Source organism: Ammospiza nelsoni, chromosome 5 (genome assembly GCF_027579445.1).
Source record: "Ammospiza nelsoni isolate bAmmNel1 chromosome 5, bAmmNel1.pri, whole genome shotgun sequence".
NCBI lineage: Eukaryota > Metazoa > Chordata > Aves > Passeriformes > Passerellidae > Ammospiza > Ammospiza nelsoni.
The window spans coordinates 48255269-48277431 of NC_080637.1; the positions used below are offsets into that span (position 1 = coordinate 48255269).

The 22163-nt window shown below is 37.2% G+C and overlaps 1 protein-coding gene across 2 annotated transcripts in view; it reads left to right on the forward strand.

Moving 5' to 3' along the window:
- The window catches only part of IFT56 (intraflagellar transport 56), a 56944-nt gene that overhangs the window by 7091 nt on the left and 27690 nt on the right, over nt 1–22163 (forward strand). For both annotated transcript variants that reach the window (XM_059472044.1, XM_059472043.1), the window contains exons 4-12: nt 47–161; nt 8885–8934; nt 10564–10709; nt 11913–12084; nt 12484–12558; nt 13760–13862; nt 16979–17034; nt 18841–18894; nt 19314–19377. In XM_059472044.1, coding sequence (XP_059328027.1) covers nt 47–161; nt 8885–8934; nt 10564–10709; nt 11913–12084; nt 12484–12558; nt 13760–13862; nt 16979–17034; nt 18841–18894; nt 19314–19377 — 835 coding nt within the window. The remainder of the gene's footprint in view (nt 1–46; nt 162–8884; nt 8935–10563; nt 10710–11912; nt 12085–12483; nt 12559–13759; nt 13863–16978; nt 17035–18840; nt 18895–19313; nt 19378–22163) is intronic.

The following is a 22163-nucleotide window of genomic DNA, read 5'->3' on the forward strand; positions in this document are numbered from 1 at the left end:
GCGCTATTACACATTTTTTAAAAATCAACCCTCTCTTCTGTTACAGGAATATGAGGCTTTAACCAAGCAAGCAGCTTGCAAACCAGAGGTTTGGGTGAACCTTGCCTGTACCTACTTCTTTCTGGGGATGTACACGCAAGCAGAACAAGCAGCCTTGAAAGGTGAGATGTGGTGCTCTGTTGGAAAAGACTGCTTATTGGTTTGAACACTTAAAGTAATTTCTAGAAAAGGATGCAATAAAGGATACTTGAGAGCAAAGTTTTTTGGGTTTGGGGTTTTGTTTGGGGGTTGCTTAATTTTAACTTTCTTTTAACGGGAGAATTATGATGCAGTTTCCTTCCGAAAAATACCTTGGGGGTGTGGAGCAGCTGGAACTAAAAGAAGCATCTGGAAAATAATTTCTCTTATTAATTTCTAAATGCAAAACCCAGCATATGCCAACCAGCAACAAAATATTACTTTTCTTTTGACTGATTCTGTGTCCCTGAGCCAGTGCAGATGAAGCAAATTAAATCATGAAATCATAAAAAAATAAGCATCTGAGAGAACTAAGCATTCTCCCTGATGAAGACAAGAGCTCTGTTTATGTATTTTGAGTGACTTAGCAGGTGATCTTGTTGCCTTGTAAGTCTGATGTTAGGTATCTGGTTCTTCCAGGTATAGAGTTCAATAGTCACATTATTATAATTCTACTTAAATCTGAACATGCATGGGTTCCTTTAAAGAGGAGGAATGAAAATTAGATTCCAGGGCAATTTTTACTGCCTAAAAATGTTTCTGTAGTTTAATTTTGTTGCCCATCACTTTTTATGTATTTTAGTGATTTAGATTGCTTTCTATAACCATACTCTCTCCGTGCTTTTTAAGTAAAATTAGTAGTAGTGATATCTCACTCAACTTCTGACCTGCCTTCTTAGGATAAAACTCTTATTGAAGGATAGGTTTTCTCTGTTCTTTCATTAGTCTTCTTGTCTTGGACTGCAAAATAGAGTAGGAAGAAAATAGTAGTGTACTTTCTTCTGCTGTGAAAGAATGTCTTCCAAAAGGATAGCTTTGGAGCATTTTTAAAAAATAATTAGGTTCTCATATCGCTTTAAAATCCTCAAAAAGATCATGCTGAGCTTGAATCCCACAACTAGAAATGGGTTTTTTATTTTCAATTGTAAAAAAACCTCATGCAGAGCTTTGTGATTTGCATTGTTCCAGAGGTGTGTAAATTTCTAATATTCACAAATAATTTAATCTTTAATGTACCAAAATTTGAGCTTTGGAGATTGCAACCTAGAACTTGAAGTGAATCTAAAAGTAAATGGGCAATAGAGCTTTGAGGTGTCACTGTGACCTAAAGCATGGGGGAAGCAAGCAGCTGCATCCTGTACCAGTTGGAGCCATTGTCATCAGCTTCACATCTTGTGAGTTACAGCAATCCATTCTAGAGATGACATATACACAGCTGGCATGCACATTTATTAACTGTGAGCTGGAGGAGAGGGAAGGTTGATGTTTGTCATGCCCCTTCAGATTAATTAGTAGTAATATGGTGAGTGGCAGAGCAAGGGGTGCAGTTAGTGGTACTTGGGTGCTGGAGGCAAGGGTGGGACCATTAAGAAAGCAAGAACTGAGGGAGGGAACAGAAAATAATGGAGTGGTCACATTAGTTCAGTTCCTGATCAATTCTTGATTTTACATAATTGTTTAAGAAGGACAGCATGCCAGTTCTTACAATGAGGTGCCAGACCTTTGTTGTGAGTACTGCAATCCTGGTGATTTCTGGCTACTTAAGCTTGGTGGGGAAGCAGTCACAGTTGAGGATTTGTAATACTTGTCCTTTCTCCACTTGTAAGCTTGTAAGTGTGGTGTATTCCCCTTTCAATCTTTCTTATATTGAGTTTAAACCTTTTTAGTTTTAAGTCAGATCCTCTTTTAGGTTTTTTTAACAATTTGGGATTGCATCACTGGTGGCTGTTTGCAATATAGTGTTGACAGCTGAGGCTGTATTGTCTTGTGCTCTCTTCCACAGTTGTGCAAAAACCTTGAAGAAAAATAAAAAAAATTTCTTTGAAGAGGAAAAGTCTTTAGAAAAACACCATTTATCTAATATTGCCTTGAATATCACTGAAAAAATGATAGGTAGTGTTAATATTAGACTCTTTACCATTGCTATTTTGGGATTATTTTGCCTGAATTCTTGTGTAGTTTATTGCTGCAGTTATGCTAAACCCATGAAAGTAGCATACTGCTAAAACAAATTCAGGAGAACTAATTTAGTTTTAGCTATAGTTCTATATTTCTACAGTGACAGAATATCTGTGTGAAAGGAAGTATAAATATCAGCTAGCTTTCTGGAATAGATTTTCCACACAAACATGTAAATATCTTGAAATCAAATCAAGTTCTTTCTTTTTATATACTATTGTTGCTTAAGGAAATTGTTGTTAACCATCATTCCATTAATGAGGAAAAATTATCAGGATACTTAAAATTTAGGAAACAATCATTAAAAGCCATGAGGCAATTAATGTATTCATACAGATGCATAGTCCACAATCTCTTGTGGAGCAAGGTTTTATCTTTATTTTATAATAGACATGAATTGATCTCTTAGCTTGTTGTTGTTTAATTCAAACTTCGTGGAATAGAGGGGATGGGGAGGTCATTAAGGACTGCCAGCACAGCTTCACCAAGGGCAAGTTCTGCCTGACCAACTTAGTGGCTTTCTATGATGGAGTGACTCCATCAGTGGGCAAGGGAAGGGCTATTGATGTCATTTATCTGGACTTCTGTAAAGCTTTTGACACAATTCTTCACAACATTCTTCTCTCACAATTGTATAGATATGGATTTGGTGGGTAGGCTGTTAGGTGGGTTAGGAATTGGTCAGACAGTCAGATCCAGAGGGTAGTGATCAACAGCTCAGAGTCCCAGTGGGCATCAGTGACCAGTGGTGTCCCTCAGGGGTCTGCGTTGACACCAGAGTTATTTAATGTCTTCATTAATGACACAGATGACAGGATCAAGTACACCTTCAGCAGGTTTGCAAATAACACCAAGCTGAGTAGTGCTCTTCACTCAACTGAAGGATGGGATGCCAGCCATAGGGATCTGGACAGGCTTGAGAGGTCGATCTGTGAGAACCTCAAGAAGTTCAGCACAACCAAGTGCAAGGTGCTGCACCTGGGTTAGGGCAACCCCTGGTATCAACACCAGCTGGGGGATGAAGGAATCAAGGGCAGCCTTGCCAAGAAGGATTTGGGAGTGCAGGTGGACAAGAGGCTGGACACAACCCAGCAATGGCACTCACAGCACAGAAAGCCAGTTGTATCCTGGGCTGCATCCAAAGGAGTGTGGGCAGCAGGATGAAGGAGGGGATTCTGCCCCTTTGCTCTGCACTGGTGAGACCCCACCTGCAGTGCTGCATCCAGCTCTGGGGTCCCCAGCACAGGAAGGACATGGACCTGCTGGGGTGAGTCCAGAGTAGACCACCAAAATGATGAGAGGAATGGAGCACCTTTCCTAGAGAATTGGATTTTTCAGCTTGGAGAACAAAAGGGTTCAGGGAGACCTCATTGAGGCTTTCTAGTACCTAGACAGGACTTAAAAGAGCTGAACAAGGACCATTAACACAAGCATCTAGTGATAGAAGAAAGGAGGAATGGCTTTTATGAAATGAATGAAAGAGAGTAGGTTTAGATTAGATACAAGGAAGAAATTCTTTACTGTGAAGGTGGTGAAGGGTTGCCCAGAGAAGTTCTGTCCCTGGAAATGTTCAAAGCCAAGCTGAACAAAGCCTTGAGCAAGGTGTTTATGGCTACAGCAGGGGTTGGAATTAGAAATCTTTAAGGTCTAGTGGAAGATGTCCATGGCTACAGCAGGGAGATTGGAATTAGAAATCTTTAAGGTCCCTTCCAATCTAAGCCATTCTGTGACCTCTCAGGAAAGAATAAGACTGAATATAAAAAGTCATATAAAAAAGAATTACTGCAAATATAACCTTAGAAGTAGAACAAAAAGGCAATAAAGAAAAATCCCTCCTTGAAGGTTTTTCATTACAATTGTATTTTACCTCCTCTAGGCTTTCTTCCAAAATCCTTTCAGATATTTCTGGCTTCTCCTTTTCCCCTGTTGTCCGCTCACATTGCACTCACTAATGTTCCTAGTTCTGAGGTGAAGGTACAGTTACTTCCAAGTCAGCTACTATTGCTTTGTATTCATCCCATAGTAAAGCTGTCAAGTGATGCTTTGCTGACTCCTTTTGCATCTGTGTTCTCATGCATTGGCTGAACATATGTTTTCTGTGCTCTGAGTAGTCAATCTTGTCTTGAGAGAATGAGGCTTAAACTATTGATCTTGATTAAGAATATATTAATAACAACAAATTATTATTTTTTCATTATACAAACTAATACTCTTGTGTTGCATTTCCAGTTCTTTGCTTTGCAAAGGCCCAAGAACAGAAACTCAGCCTGGCACACTTGGACTGTGATCCTGGCAAGTGATCCAAGTGTTTTGAAGCCAGAATAGTGCTTTCACAAGCTGTTGGCTTGCACTAAGAAAGAAACTAAAAACTAAAGCATAAGAACTAAAATTGTTCTTTTAAACCACAAAATGTGCACATAAGTGGGGCTACAGTTAAGTCTGTTATGTAAAACAGTCTTTTCAGGATAAATGGAATCTTAGAATTAAATTTAAGATTCATGCACAGACAGGGTTGTATTGCTGAACCATTCATTAAAGTTGGGGGTTTTTTTATCCCTTCCAGTTTTTGATGGGAAAAGCTTTGTAATTACTTTGCTTCTTCACATCTCTGCATGTGTCAGATCTGAATGTGGTTTAACTAAACAGAGAACTCATTTTATAGCCTATATTGAAACGAGCAGTATTCTACAAAAGCCGAGATGGGTTAGTAAGAGGAATGATCTTTTCCAAACCAGTTTTTCTTATTTGTGAAATAGTGTTTTTCAGGTGTGAAATAGTTATCACCAGAGAAAATGTTCGGTTACAAGCAGGCACAGAACAGTTCCTGGGTTTTTCTTTTCTTATGATTGCATGTTCAGCTGCATGATTTTTATCTGCTTTGTTGCTTGTACTCTCTGTCTTGAGAACAGTAATTATTTTTGGTGCATTTTAGCTGAGGTTTTGAAGCAGCCATTTCATAAATGGAACTTCCAAAGTGCACAAGTAAAAATATCACATGTTTAAAAGCTACTAACCTTATTTTCTTGTTTTGTTTTTTTAAGTATAGTGGAAGCTACAGCCCAGGAGTAATTAATTTGATTATCTTTAATTTACTTTGTGCTTAGGATGACTGAAATTAAATGTGTGTGTATTGCAAGTAACTGAACATAGCTGAACTGCCATTTAAGTTTTGTAGGAATGGGAAAATTTCAGTGAATATCCTCCATAAATTTCATTCAAGAAAATTCTGAACAGTTGAGTTGTTCAAATGGGTGTAAATGTAAACCTCACTGCTGGCCCATGGGGTTTTTTTAACATTTTTCCCATTCCCTTTAATTTTCCCCCTCCACCAGTGAAGCTTTGGTTTCAGACACAGAGGGCTTCATTCAGCTACTGTGTTCAGATGAGCAGAGTGTTGTTTCTCAGGACAAGGAGAATAAGGTTTCCTCTGGTTGTATTTTCTACTATCAGGACGGAGCCTTCTAAGTGCTGCTCTGTTGCTACCAGCTCCTGCTTGGTGTGTTTAGCGTGTGTTCTATGCCTGTCAGTGTGTGAAGAATATGCTATAGAATATGCATTATGTGCTAGATGGGATTTGTTAATGCTGGATGCATGACCAGCAGTGCCTTGCACTCTTATGAGAGAGGACAAATTCCAGATTGTCCATGACTCTATTTCATCATCTTTTTACTGCCTGGGACAGCAATATGGAACCCACAAAGATCTGAGCTGCCATTTCTAGTAAGTTTGATGTTTTGTTTAATAACTAGTGAAGACGTCTTCAACGTCTTCATTCTTACTGTAATTGCTTGTTATATTTTAACAAATACTTCAGTAGGTGCATGTCAGTGTCAGCGCATAAAAATATACAGAACACTTTCAAGATCTGTGACAGCTATGATGCAAGTGCCTGGAAAAGCAGCACTGATCATGACAAAAATTCTGGCAAAGGAATGTCAATGCTTTTCCTAGGTGTAAAGAGATAAATCTCATCCAGCTACTTCAGTGCTTGAGTACAAGGCTAATACTAGACCTGAAGCAGGGTCCAGTTTGTTGCCATGCAGCATTACCATCGTGTACGTTATGATCCCAAGATTTCTTAGTACTGATTTAAAAAAAAAAAAAGTCATTGTCTTGAAAAAGTAGAACAAGTAAAGGAGATTGTGCTTCCTTGTAGTATTAATAGATCAGTGACAATGAAATTCAGTATAATAAAAAGCAAACTAATGTCCTTTAAATGTCCCTTAAAAATCATTGTCTCTGATGAGGCAGTTGTATCACTTCCTGCTCCAGTGATTGACAGCGTCTTTATCCAATATTCATGACCCCATTCTTTCTGAAAACTAATCTGACCTTGTTCATATGTTGCCTTGTCTTCCTTAAAGAATGCATTTGACACTGAGAGAAAAGAAACTGCTGATGTTGAATGTTTCCATATTTCTGCTTACTATATTGACAGGGCTATATTTGCGTGGAATTTTAAGCAATTCATTTTAAAGAATATCAGATACCTAGTATCATATAATATCTTATGAAGCAGGACACTTTTCCACCCTACATATATCCATGCACACCATCAAAACTCAGATTTCATCTTTCGCCTGGTTTTAAGTGTTAAATAATGTGGGCTAACGTTCCAGCTTTTGCCAAGAAGTAAATAACAATTTTGATGTCAGATCAGATGCCAGGTTTGCAAGGGTAGTCTGCAAACTCACTGGTTGACCAATGAAACGAAAATTCCTTGGTTTAGATTCTTGACAGTATTGCTTGCAAGTCACAATTTTCACAGTGAAATTAATGCTAAAACACACTCAAAAGGGAAAAAAAAAAGGAAAACCTACTCAAAAAAGGAACATTGGTGTCTTTACCCATGGTGCTGTGATTATACAATATGTTATTTTCAGTAAAAATCCCACAATATGTCCTGCTTGTATTTTTGGAGTCTTTGATGACCAAATGTTTTGAATTGTGAAGGATGGTTGTGGTTGAAGCTTCTCAGAAAAGCACATGTAGGGTCCATGTGCAACCCTTCTAAACTTTGATATAGAAACCTATCAATTAATGCTGGGGAAAATGTAGAGTAAAGAGCATGCATTTAAATTAAGGTACTCTTCACTTTCTAACTCGCTGGATGAAATATACATACTGTCATGTCAGTTATACTACTACAGCTGCCTATGCAGTATTTATTGTAAATCAGAAACTTTCTGTTATTTAATAAATAGCCTAATTCCCACGTATATCCTAGGCTGAAGACAATTAGCTCCTCAACAACTTGATGCTCTGTTAGAACTATCTTACAAGATGTTGTGGTCTTGTGAGAATGCTCTCATACCACCTTTGTATTTTGGTCTTCTATTCTAGTAGTTTGTTAAAAATACAATTAACTGTCCTAATTTTTCTAGAAACACAGTTGAATAACACAGATTGCTAAGGAAAAAAGAGAAGAAATAGTTGCTGTACTTATAGAAGTAGGTGGGCAGCCTTGTGCTGGCAATCTTATCAGAATGGCCTGGGTTTTGGCACTGTCCACTGTGTTACAAAGTTTACCTACTATGTGGAAAAAGAATAAGAAACCTGGAAATCTCTCCCTAAATTGCTTTAAAAATAAATTCCATCTTCAGGGGGTGGCGGGGAAGAGGGATTGGTGGTTTGAGCCCTCTTTTATGGTTTAGGATGTCAGAAGAATTACAGCCTTGTGTTACAGGCTATGGCTGTGCTAACTCTGCACTTTTGTGGCCTTATAAACACAGTAAGTAATTCTGCTTTTTGTAAAGATTGCATGTACATCCCTTCTGTGGAACATGCTTTGCCAGCTGGTTGGTCTGAGCAAGAATGAGAGTGCTCATTAGGCTAGGAAAAGCACAGGAAACAAGGGAAGGCTTTTTGGAAGATTGCTTGCAAAAGAAATGAATAGCTCTGTTTGACCAGGACATGTGTAGCTCTTGGTGAAGCAAAAAGCTGTAGTGACTTAAAACTCTGCAGTTTACGATTTGTGTTATATGGAGTGAAATCAATGGAATTCCTAATCCTGCTGGAGCAAGAAATTTCATTCACTTTACTGGCTCTAGTAAGAAAATATCCCTCTTCAATCTCTTGCCATATCTTAGTTTGAATCTTATCTGCTCTGTCCCTAGAATTCTTTTGTGTGCCTTTCATTCCTAGGGACAGAAGAAATATTAGAGGTATCATGTAATGTGCATACCTAACAAAATGGTAGCAGCACTGGGTTTTTCAATACACTAGAAGTTATCGAGATTCCTGGAATTATAAATCAAAACTTATTTCAAATGTGACAGATATAGAAGGAGCCTTGAGTTTACCTGTTGCTGCTTTTTATTTTGAAAAAGTGTCCCAAAGCCCCGAGGGAGTGATTGAGAAATCGCTGTAGGGAAACAATAATGTAATTCATAGAAGTTTTAAGTCTTATTGAAGGTAGAGGCCAATGAAAATTTTTTTTCAACAGGGATTTAAAAAGAAATAGTCAGGGAATGAAGATAGGAATGAGGAAGACATCTAAACCACTCTAAAATTGGTAGAACCTCCCCCAAAGTATGATCTGCCAAGGCTCTCAGTGAAGATCTGTACTTGGGCTAGCTAATGAAAGAGTAGGGGTGCATTCATATCTATTGAGAAAGAAAGTTAAAAATATAAAGAGATACCCTGTGAGTAGTTCATTATAATAATACTTACTGAATTTCCCTTTCAGCACCTAAGAGTGGTCTCCAGAACCGTTTACTCTTTCACCTGGCACATAAGGTATGATGTCTTTCCTTCACTCCTGCTTTGTTTGTTTTCTTTTCAATTTACTAATGTGTAATTTATGCTGGCAGCCTGGCAGAATAATTAAAATGCCTGTGGTGACAGAAGAACAAACATCTTTCATAACCACCCTACTGTATTAAAATGTGGAGGAGAAAGCAAGTATGAAAACATGATCTCAGAATAGATGCTCTCAGCATGTTTCTAAGGAAAGTATTACCAGTACACTTCACATAAGTTGTACAATAGAAATGTAGTGATATTTTTGACATGAGGAGCCTGAAACCTTAATAGAATCAGAAATGCAGAAGCCACTATTTTACTTTTTTTTTTCTAAATGTACCAAGTTTTCCTAACTTGCAGCTCTCTTATATGTAGCAATTTGACCAAAATGGTGTATATGCTGTTACTGGTCCTGGGTTCAGTATCCAGGAAATCATATTGTTAATAGCATGGAATTTAATTTAATTTCAACAATATTTAAGTGCTTATTTCACTTGCTACACATAGGTATCTTCCCTTAAATTAGCTTTTATACCATCCTGTACCAGAATACATAAGAAACATTCTGCTACTAATGATACTGACTTAAAAGGAAGTATAAATCTTGAATGTCGGCTTTGATGTCAGATTCTCTTTACTTAGATATCTGTTAGTTTTAAGAGAGAAATCTAAAGCCTTTTTTTCAGTGGCATTGGCACTTACAGACATCTGTGATGAACTAGGAAATATGCAACTTCTCTTTATCTAGTTAGTCACTGGAAATAAATGGTTTTACCAAAGCTACAAAGCCCAATGCCTTTAGTTCTGTTAAGCATCTTATCTTGCCTTTAACTTTGCGATTGGCTCAAAGAGAGAGGAGAAGAATTTGAAGAAAACTAGGAGTTAGGTGGAAAAAGAAATATATATTACAAATTGTGTCTAAGAGAAATTCATAATTACTGTTGAATCAGCAAAACCAGCAAAGGGAAGCAGTGGAATAAGTGATTTGAGCAGACCGATTGGTAAATAGCCTCAACCTCACTATTGTAGTACAAATATAATGGGCATGTTTAACTCTGTTCCTTGTTTTTAGCCTTCTGTGTGTGTGTTATATGTGCTATTCAGCAATGCTTTTAAAAATAATTATTTACTTAAAGAAACTAGAAATTGGAGGCTGGTGGAAGTGAACTTGTTAGTGCTGTTTAAGAAGACTAGTAAAATTAGGGCTTGTGTGTTTGCAAGTCTTGTGTTTTTCTGCTATGCATGAGACATTAGATTTGGATCTACAAACAGCAAAATTTTTGCTGGCTTGAATAATTACAATGAAATTTTGTGTTGCAAAATTCCATTTGTGAAATAATTAATTCAGCTCTTTCCCTCTTATCCATCAAAGCACATGACATGTAATTATATCTAAATCATACCTTAAAGGAAAATGTGTGCTTAGTTTTAGCCTAATATTTATTCAATTTGAACTCATCTGCTTCTTTATGTTTGTCTTTCTCTACTGGTCAAATTAACTTTAAAGTAACAGCAGTTTTCCAGATATTTAATGGTGTTTACCAGCAAGGACAAAACTAACCTGTTTAATTAAAAAGCTTTTTTTTGTTGAACTCTTCTGACAACATGTCCCACTCTTTTTAGTTCAGTGATGAAAAGAAACTGATGAGCTCTCACCAGAACCTGCAGGATGTTACAGAAGATCAGCTGAGCCTGGCATCCATCCACTACATGCGGTCCCACTACCAAGAAGCCATTGATATCTACAAGCGCATTCTGCTGGACAATCGGTGCGCATCTCTAATCCCTTTTGGAGCATCTGTTATTGGTGCTATTTAAATTCCAAATCGTTGCTTGATTCCTGAAAGTAGACATTTTCAACAACTGCTGTGTCCCTTTCTCATCACAGAATGTGCACCAGTTGCAGCTCCTTAATTTTGTTCATTTAAAGTATTATTGAAAACCCCACATTTAAAAAGAAGTCTGCTCTCTCTTGTTTTCTTTTTGTGAAGTTGTTGGTTAATTAATTGTGATTTTTTTTTTGTTACTTTTTTCTTCTGAAATGATATATGGTTATGTACCTGCTTTGTCTTTTTATTTTTTCCCCTCTGATGGCAGATCTTGGGACTTGAATTATTGACTTCTCCTTCACATCTTAGCCTTTCTTAGAAGGGTTCAGTTCTTGGGTTTTATGTAGAGTTCCTTGCATTCCTTTAAGTCTGAAATTCTTTCCTTCTCTGTTTATCTTCTGTGATACTTGTTGATGGGTTTTTCTGTCATGTTCTGCAAATTTTTAGTTCAGAATTTAACAAGGCTGGAAGTATTTTTAAGAAAATAGAAACTGCTGTCCCAGAATACTGCTATCTTTTGATCTATCTCCTCTTGAATGTTTCAGAGAAGTCCATCATAATGCATGTATCATGTCATGCTTGGGAAAGAGATTTTAACCTCCAAGTCCTGCAGAAATAATCACTCAAAGCTAAATGGCTAACCTTCATAACAATTACCCTTTTACTTAGAGTTTTCACAAATGCTTGTCTTTTTTCTGTCCAGTTCTTCTGGCTTGACTGCTTGTAATGACAAGGATTTTTTGAAATAAGTGTACTTGGTACAAACTTTTATGTGCACATTAAATGTCTTTGAGTATGTTGCTTAGAAAATCATGTTCTGCCAGGCCAATTATGATGCTCATGTTCTGCACGTTTCTGTGGTGTGAAGTTGCCTCTCTTTCCCAGACTTGCAAACCAAAAGTTTGGTTGGTAATTTTTAAAAGCTGCAGTAGCTGCTGTGGAAAAAAATACTGTGAATGTGTCCTAGCTGACAAACTAGAGAAGCCCTAAGCATTTCTCAGAAGCCCCAGTTTTGATGTGTTTGTAAAATATGTATAGTTGTGAAAGCTTTCTTTTTATTTACTGATTTTAAGGCACTGCAGTGGAGAAATGTTAAACTATCTGGTGGGATTTAAAGGTTCTCTTTAATCCTCTTTCCTGCAGGGAATATCTGGCTCTGAATGTATATGTGGCCCTGTGCTATTACAAACTGGATTACTATGATGTCTCACAGGAAGTGCTAGCTGTTTATCTTCAGCAAGTTCCTGACAGCACCATTGCTCTTAACCTTAAGGCTTGTAACCATTTCCGACTTTACAATGGAAAGGCTGCAGAGGTATCTATTGGACAGTCCTTCAATTCATCTTTATTTTAGTTTAAGATTCCATACATGTTTCTTTTCCTTTGTCTTAATCAGTAATGTTGATAATGGCCTTTACCTTGCCACTCTGTTCTTATAGGAATGTCACCTATTTCAGTTTCCCTGACATTAAACCATCTGTCCACATATGTGCCCAATGGTCTTACCATTTTCCCAGTGCCCTTTTGGTTTTGTGTTTATATGTATTACCCAATTGCTAAAATAATTAGATAGAAGTGGAAAGGCAAAATCTTCTAGTCATCCAACACCAATGGAGATGTTTTGGTATCAGATTTGAAGCTCATTTGTAGCTCCACTTAGGCTTCTGAGCTTTTTTGGTTTTATATTAAAATTTTGGAATGTATGTAATTCCAGGCAGAGCTCAAAAACTTGACAGACAGTGCCTCATCATCTTTTGAGTTTGGCAAGGAGCTCATTAAGCACAATCTGGTAAGCAAAGCATTTCTGGGATTTAATATGAACTGCACTCACTTGTAGAGCTTTTCATGATGATTAATAAATTGGAATATTTTGAAAAATTGCAGACTTGATTGAGTCTCTGCTGCCATATAAGTCCCATTCCAGGAATCCTACCAGTATAATGAATGTGCTATCAAGTGTATTTATTTACTTTTTTCCTGGAATTTTTCCCTGACAATGTCAAGAAAATAATAATACTGTTGCTTTTAGTCTTGAAGGCATATTAAAATAATGTATGTTGTGTAAGAGTACCTATGCAAGATACTTTGTGTAGCCCACTCAGTAAAGACACTGTAGAAACAAGTCAGAATGACCCTGAACTCTATTTAGTACCAGAACAATTTGACTGGAATAAAGATAGCTCATGAAAATGGCCTCCATCCCAAAAGTACTAAGCAGGGAGTTCTAGGAAAAAAGATTCTCGTAAAAGCAAAATACTTTTGTGTTCTGCAGTAAAAGAGTCACTAAGAGGAACTAATGGTTAATTTTCCTTTCAGTGGTATTATTATTTTGCTGAACAACTGGTAACAGTAGATTGCTCATCTTTAATGACAGGTAGTTACTTGCCTTGTCATTTTTCAAGAGCAGTTATCACAAGCTAACATTTCTTTCTCCAAGAGTTAAAACTGCTTTCAAACTGGACTTTTTAAAGTTAGTGTTATTTTGTATGTTGGTATTTTTGTCAGTGCTTTATTGAATAAGTACATTAGATCTTGTTGGAGGAACTATCATGTGAAACCAGAGTATAACCAACTGCTCCTGATCATTTTAGGATCCTGTATCACTCAGTCCCGTGTCAATAAATGTGGAGTTGTTAGCCTAAGTTTTTCATATGAAAACATCATAAGCAGTTTATAGTTTTGTATGTGTTCCCTTCACTCAGACTATGTTATTCTTTTAAATCTTTGATATATAATGTATCACTCTTTTGAGCTGCTAAAAGCTGAAATAAGTTAATCTTTACGTATGGATTAAATACTTCTATTTTTCAGAATAAAGATTGTCGCACTGTATAATCTACAGCTATACAAAAGCAGGAACTAAACTAATGCCAGAGCCACTGACCTTTTAGTACTGTTTATGCAGGAATTTAAAGATTAATTTCCTTGAATTAACTTATCATAGAAGATATTCTGATACATGATTATCAATATGCTGCTTTTCTCTTCAGGTGGTTTTCCGAGGAGGAGAAGGGGCTTTGCAAGTCCTGCCTCCTCTGGTTGATGTTATTCCTGAGGCAAGACTGAATCTTGTGATTTACTATCTCCAGCAAGGTAAATACACCTTCCTCTGGCTCTTTCATAGCTTCAGGCATGACATTAATTCATCTTATCTCAACTTACTCAATGTTGGTTTTTTTTCTTTGCAGTAAAACGTAATTTATTTCACTTCCCTTCCAATTTATTTTCACTCTGTAAAATAGCAAAGTAAAAGTTCCTATGGTTTGCAGAGAAGGCTTTAATACTGTGCACTCCAAAAAGCCTACTTCAGCAGAGTATTGGAGTTTTTGGGTTGCAGGAGATGGCTTTGGGGATGGTAGTGTTTATTTGTTTCTAGTGAGGGGACCTCTCCTCTACCTGAATATGTGAGAATGGTAGGCATATGTCCTGTAAAGGCAAGGACCGCCATTTCTGTAAATACAGCACAAACAAAATATGAACCAAAGTGACTGTGAACAAGATATTTCATTAAAATCTACTTTACAATTCCTAAAGAATGCATGTAGGTAGCCAGAATCAGTTGGTAAGGATTTTCTGCTTGTATCTTTCCTGTATTTGCCGGCTTCTTTGAATGATATCTGAGTTTTTCAGAGCTATTCCTATTCTCCCATTGTGTTGTTTTATTCAACAGTGGGTTGACCAGCTGTGTGATTCAAGGCAGGTCCAATTAGATAAAGCTTTGTCCAGACAAGCATCCAGTTAGAACTTCCTCTGTTCTACCTTGAGTCCACTGCCTTTCTCTCACTCTTTGGAACCTGTTTCCGTCTATTCTATATCCTCTTATCAGTTTATTGTAGACAGTGGGAAGATCTCCCCTGAGGTCATTTCTTCTGAAGGCTAAACAAACTCAGTTCTCTCAGTTTCTCCTCAGCCCTCTTCCTGCCATGGGAGCCCTCAGGTGGGCTCACTCCAGTGTTTCAAAGTCTGTGTGGATTGTCAGATCCAAACTTGGACACAGTACTCATGTGTAACCTCACAAGTGCCAAATAAAGAATTCCTTCCCTTGCTGTGATGGCTCCATTCATGCTAATATGATCCAGTGTGCCTCCTTTGCTGCAAGGCTGCACTGTCTGCCAGACTGCTTTTTAGTCAGTTCACCTGCTCAGGCATGTTTCAAACCAAGCAAGATGCAATTTTGCCTCAACTGAACTTCATCAGATTTCTTTCAGCCCATTTTTTCAGCCTACTGAGCTGCTTCTCCATATCTGGGAGCATTCTTCACAATCTTTCATCATTTGCAGACTTGTTTAGAGTACTCCATGCTATCATCTGGATCACTAATAAAAATCAGTTATTCAACAGTATCAGTCGCGGGGGCTTTGGTTAGTGATGAGCCACCTGTTGGATTTTGTACAACTGGTCACTGTTCTTAGGTAGTCCAGCCATATTTCCATCCCCTTACAGTTTTACTTAGCCAGTCCCATCTTTCAAGTTTGTATGAGGGATCATTTCAAAGACATTGCTAAAGTCAAGGTATACAGCATCAGCCTTTATCTCCTTATTCACTCAATCAGTCACACCTTGAGTACATTTTGGCATTGGTAAATCCATGTCTGCTGTACCCAGCCACCTTTCTGTCCAGTATTATTGTTACCAGTGTCACTTATAGGCAATATTGGTACTATTGCCAATTATCTTGCACAGCAATATTGTTGATAATAACTTATGTGTCAAATTTAGTTCTATTTATATGGAAACAAAGTACATCTCATGCATCAGTTAAAAATCAGTCATGTTCACTCATATCCTGTTAACCTTGCAGTAATTTTCATTAGTTAGGTTCTTCTTCTCTTTACTGTGATATACAAATAACACGTGTACTGACAAAGATCAAGGGGAATTTGGACTAAAACCTCTTTTCTGGTTTGGCTAAGTTTCCATTTTTAAGTCTTGCTAGGATAGCAACTTTCTTAGGAAAGTGAGAAATTCTTACTTCGGATGACTACAGCTGTCTCTCCAAAACTGAAAAGATTTCTGATAAACGTAGGGTTGTGCTGATGATATATGCTCTGAACTGGAATGACTGAAGCACGAAAATGCATCCTGTTTTTTAACTCTTCAGCATAGTGACTTCTAGCAGGGTTTGAGGTCAGCTGGTATCCTGCTGTAATCTGCTGCCGTGAATTTGCTAGTCGCTTCTGTTGGAGCCTGAAGAGCGTAGTTCTGTGTTGAGAGTCTACACTGGATTAATAAAAATAGGAGTTACTGTATTTTTTTTTTTTTTTGGGGGTATTTTGGGGGGGTTTTTTTGTTTGTTTGTTTGTTTTTGTTTTTTTTTTTTGTGGTGGTGGTCTGAGCTAGCCAAAAGTATATTTAAAAAAGAAAGGGAAAAAAGAAAAGCAAAGGTAATGCTGCCTTACTGTGTGAACTGTTCAAGGGAGTCAAGGGAGTAGGTAAGAAAGCAGAGGTTATGGATGAGAGCCTCGCAGCTCCAGTGCATATTGCCTTAAATGGCTGCATGGATTTTATGTTCTAGTGAAAAAAAATTTTGTTTGATAAGGCTTATTTGTATGGGCAGTTGGTGTAATGCTGTATTAACAAAATTTTTGCCAGTAGCAGAGGATCTTCACTAGGTTGATTTACAAAGCCAACCATAGTGCCAAAATATTTTTTACTTCAGGGAAAGTTTATGATCAATTCAGCTTATATAATTCTTGTGTGGAAATGAAGTAATTTTTAGATTTTAAACTTCACATTTTAACTTCAATACTAGTAGTGCTTTTTCCTTTTTAATTAGGATCTGCTGGACAGATGCTGAAATATTACTAAGGAAAAGATTAAGTTTTCCTACAGCATCATGTTAGCCTATTCTCTTTGTGGGCTAAATAAATATGAGAAAACAAAATAGAGGAAGATGATGGATTTATTATTTTGACCTTGTGCTGTTGAGAAGGCAGCCACTGCATTATGAACAAAGGGACCAAACCATCTCTGCTAGGAAAACTGTAGTGGTAAAGAAGATATTACTCTGTGTTTGTTATTTGAGTTCTAGAAAACTATCACCATTGTGATAGAAATGCACAATGATTTATCATCACCTTTCTCCTCCTGTCTAAGTGGTTTATTTCTTAGTCTATGACTATTGGGGACTGTTGTAGAAGATGAGTGACTTGCTCTAATTAATACAGTGTGCTATGAGTTGTCATGCATTCTAATGTCTGGCATTTCAGATGATGTGCAGGAGGCTTATAACCTGATTAAGGACCTGGAACCTACAGCTCCACAGGTAATTGGAAAATGATTTCATGACACATAAAGACAGAGATTATAAACCAATATGAAATCTGCCACGTACAAAACTGGTATCCTGAGGACAGCTTGCCCCATTTCCACTCTTAAAACTCTTGTGTTTTCAGCCCTTCATCGACAATAAATTCAATGTGCATGCATGAAGTATTATATATGTGCCTATATGAGTACTTTAGCCTGTTTATTACTGTACCACCTGGGTTTAGCTAAGAATACAACTCTGTTGTGTGCAGCCTTGATTTTGGGAAATGGACCATTACTGCATAGGTAAAAGCTCCCTTACAACTATAGCTGGTTGTCTGCCTGGTGTGGCTTTCATCCCTCAGATTTGCTAGCTCAGAAGCTCATATAGGTTGTCCTGAAGCCATTTCAATTAAAATGAGCTAGATGAGATTAAACAGTTTTAATAAATGGTATTTTCTAATCCCATCACTTTGGCTGCCATGAGTGAAAACTACAGTTGTTCCTTGGCTGCTACTGTAATTTTCTTCTGTGGCTGTTCCAGCATCTTTAGTCTCTGATTTATTCCTCTTTGCTGTTTATTTTCCAAAGGTCACATAGCTGGGCATAAAAGGGACCTTTCATGAGTCTATGTAAGGAATTAGATGGAGAGGGGGAGGGAAGGAGGGGAGGAGGGAAAAGGAAAACCTCAAAAACACAGATCCGGTGATTCTGTGCTGAGGACTGAGCAGTGTCTTTTGATGTCGCTTTACACTTCTTGCATTTTTCAGTATAGCAAAACTTACTTGAATGGCTTTCTGCAGCTATTGTTCCTATTGTAGGATATTGTCCCAATATACTTGGCTTTTAATTCTTGATCACCTTTTGAAATGAGAATCTTTGTGCTTTTTTTTTTCCCATTTCTCACTCACACTTTTAAAGAATTCCCTGCTAACACTTGCAAAACTACTTATAAGACCTACTTGAGTACTTCTCAAATTTCTTCTTTGTCACAATGCATGTAGGATAATAATTTGGCATCTCTAAGACAGTTGGTGTGCTAAAATGATTTCTTACTATCCTGGGTAGTACTCTCAGAATATTTCTTTACATTCTCTCGTTGGTCTCTTGGTCTCTTCAAAGATGTCTCTCTTCTTCTGTGTTTACCTCTGTAACAGGGTCGTCCTGGTTTATCAGGAGTACCTACTAAAACAGATTTATAACAGATATAACTCTTAATTATAAGATTTAGGTAGGACAAAAGAGTCTGTTACACACTGAGAAAAATTTGTTCAGAGAAGAATTAAACTATAGTTGTTTCTCCTACTAGAGGTTAGAAGGTACTCAACTTCTGTTTCTAATTTCACTGGAGTAACATGGCCACAGAGCACAAACCTCTTAACATATTTGCCCTGATGAGAAACACTATGAATTTTGCAGCAAGGATGTCAGTGGTTATGGTTAACCAATGTGCATATTTGAAAGGGGATCTGTGCTTTAGTATAACAATTACGCACTTCTTGGTGATATGATGATGAGGAGGGCATGAAAGGATGTTACTATATTCCTCCTGGTGCATTGTCTTTGACCATAAGACTTACCAGAAAACACAGTACCCCTTTGCATCTAACATATTTAGTAGAAGGGACTACCTAGCAAATAGAATGTATTTTGGGGGACTAAATTAGAACAGTGCTTAAGCAATACCACACTAACCAGCTGCCTACCAAACCCAGTTGTGATAGAGTTGAATTAATGAAGAATAATGCACACATAGGCTTTTATGTGTCTTCTGAAATCTTCACCATGTCTTCTTTGATCCCTTTAACTTTTTTTTTTCCAGGAGTACATCCTCAAAGGGGTGGTAAATGCAGCACTTGGACAAGAAATGGGTTCGGTGAGTAAAGCCCATGAGGTTCTCCAGGTTCTCCAACAATACATTGTGGACAGATCTGTAGAAACTGGAATGGAGTGAAAGAGGCAGTAATTTCTTAGATTGCAGGATCTCTGAGTGTCTTAACCTCCTGTACAGTAATCAGTCCAGAATGAGTGAAATGCAGATTTCTGTTGCTGGTCTTGATAGTAGATCAAGATGAATTTGGTTTCTCTATTCTATTTCCAAACCCCCCATTTGCTTTGTATGGTGTTGTTCTTTATCTAGCCACATAGAATGGCACATTTACCTTTTCTCTTTTTGCTTCAGCCCTGGTTTATTTGTTAGTTGCTCCCTAAGTGTTCCTCAGACTGTATTTTCACTGTGTATTGTAGCATCAACCCTGTAAGTCATCTTGGATTTGTTTTTTATTCTTCTTCCAGAGAGATCATCTGAAAATTGCTCAACAGTTCTTCCAGTTGGTGGGGGAATCAGCCAGTGAATGTGGTATGTTTGAAATGTTCTTTTTCCATGAAGTAAGCAATCTTAAAATATCCAAGTATATACCATCATATCTGTGTCTAACTGCTGGCTGTTAGGAATATTGCTAGGCTTTTGTTTCTATAGGATGATTTTCAAAAGGTCTAAAACAAATTTGAAAGTTTAAATTAGAAGTCTCAATTCCAAACCTTACTGTATGACTTCCTCTGGAGAAGAGGCTTTACTGCAAACTGCAAGTCTTTGTGAGGGACTCTGTGGCAGCTTGCCTTTGCCTAATAATCCCATTAGAGAAACAGAAGGAACCAGCCTAATTAATTAGATGAAGTGAGCAGCTGAAACCTCACAGACAGAGATACACAGGTACAAATCTAGGACCACTAATGAAAGCCTGTTGAGTACATAGAGTCCTAGCATGGAGTGTGCTCTGAAACTGAGGGTCATAAAAATGTAAAGAGGACTTTGGCTACAGGGATAAATGGAAGCTCTGGGACTAACTTCTTGCTTGAGTAAGAGAGAAAAAAAGGCATTATAAACCACCCACCACCATGCCCCAAAATCAGTTTAGTTTCAATATTTATTTTTACTTATTCAATAATAGACCAAACCAAGTTCTTCTTTTCCCTTCTCTTTGCCAGAACCAAAATTCCCAAATGGAAAGAAGTCAGTAGTTGTAACATAGAAATATAGACTTAATGGGGCTTCCCAGTTTCCTTTGTAGGCATTGTCACTTAGTATTGTTTCCTTAGGTGGATAACTTGTGCATGCTTATGGTGCAGGCAGCTCATGGTCCTCAGAGAGTGAATGCTGTCTCCTGTGTCCATGGTGACTAAAGAGAAGGAGCTCCAGAGACAGAGTGGCATCACTCTGATGAAAGAAATACTCAGAAATACTGTTGAGCCATTCTATTCTGCTCCCCTTGCAGCCCTGGTACTACTGAGGTCATGCATCAGAGATTTCATGTTGGAAGGCTGGAAGTGTTTGCATAGAGGACATTTCCCTAATTACTTCCTTTTGTATAGAAGCTATCTCTTTAGAGTTGGGATCCCAGAAAACAGAAGAAGCAATATGAGCTATAGCAGTGGAGGACTCGGTTAGGGGGAACATCTTAATGCCTGTAACAGTCATGTAGGTGTGATGAGTGACCAGAGCACAAATGGACAAAAATAATACAGAGATAGTCCGGGAAAAGATAGTCTAAAAAAAGATAGTCTAAAAGATAGATAGATAGTCTAAAAGATAGATAGATAGATAGATAGATAGATAGATAGATAGATAGATAGATAGATAGATAGATAGATAAGGGAAGGATTTCTAGCGAAGATATAGCCCAAAATTGAAATTGTTAGGAAGCCAAAAGTCTGAATTTTACTGTGAAATACTTTTAAACTCATATGCAAAATAAAGATAGAGAGGCTGAGACTTCAACCTCGCAATGGTAGGGGAAATGGCAGTAGAAATGTAGTACACTTAGGAAGGTGGATTACTTGAAAAAAACAAACCTATGGGAAGGATTGGTTCCAATCAGAGGTAAAAGGAAGGATCAGTACTGTGAGTATCTGACCCTTGTGGTACTTCCACATAAGAACTGCTTTTGCATCTTCTTAAAAGTTTGTGGGAGGAAATGCCATAAAGAAGACCACACAGTTCAGGGCAATTCCTTTAAAGGTAAAATAGTGTGAGGAGTTTTGTTTAACCTCAAATGAATAACAGATGGAAATCATCAAACTGTACATAGGAAATAGAAGAGGCAAACAGTTCTGTTTAGGTAGGATATAACAAAAAACCAAGCACATGAAGCCCAAGTATGTAAGTGTTTTTATACAAATATTAGATGCTTTTAAATAAATTGGATAAAGTGGAATGCCTGATTTTAGAAGAGGAAGCTAAAAACTAAAATAATTTTTTTATATGATAGGAGGAAAGTAACCTGTAGGATATTAATGTTTTTAATGTCAATGGGATGGGATTTAATGTACAATAGGGATTGTACATTAAATAAACATAGGTTGTACATCAACATACATAAATATAGATAATAGATTATGCCAGTGGAAAAATGGCTCTAAATATTATAGAAAACTTCTCTCAAAATAAATATCTTTTCTTTATCAGTGAGTAACATAATATTGTTTTCAATTATATGTTTAGATAGGCAACTCACCATATTGAAGCCAAATTATTCACCAGCCAGCCTGGATAGGAACAGTGAGTGGCGCATAAAACAGATTACAGATTTTATATAGAAAGATAAATAATAGTTGGAGACTTTTGTTCTGCCCATATCGACCTAATAAATGCAATTACATGGCATAATAAACAGCATGAACTTTTTGTTTCTATCTTTCTTAGAGAAGGAACAAGTGAACAGGTAACTCTGGACCAATATTGAATTACATAGCACTTGAGTTGAAATTTTATTATGAAATTACAATTGTACTACAGTCATTTGAGTATAATCAAATTCAAAATCTGTGTGTTAGCAAATACCTCAAAAAATGTCCACAGTACTAATCCTAATAACCTTCCTCATTTCTAGCAGAAAATTAGAAAATTTATAGGGAAGAAAAGGATAAAATGCACCTGATTTGAACACTTGAAAGAACCTTTTGTTTCTCTAAAGAAAGGGCTTGTATTCATAATTAATGAGCTATAGGAGACAAATAATGACATGACTAGGTTTGCCAATGGTACAAAATTACCCATAGTAGTACAAATAAAAGCTTCTACAATGATGAAAGATGTGAAAGACTGTACAAGACTGGGTAATAATATGCAAATTAAATTTAGCAAAA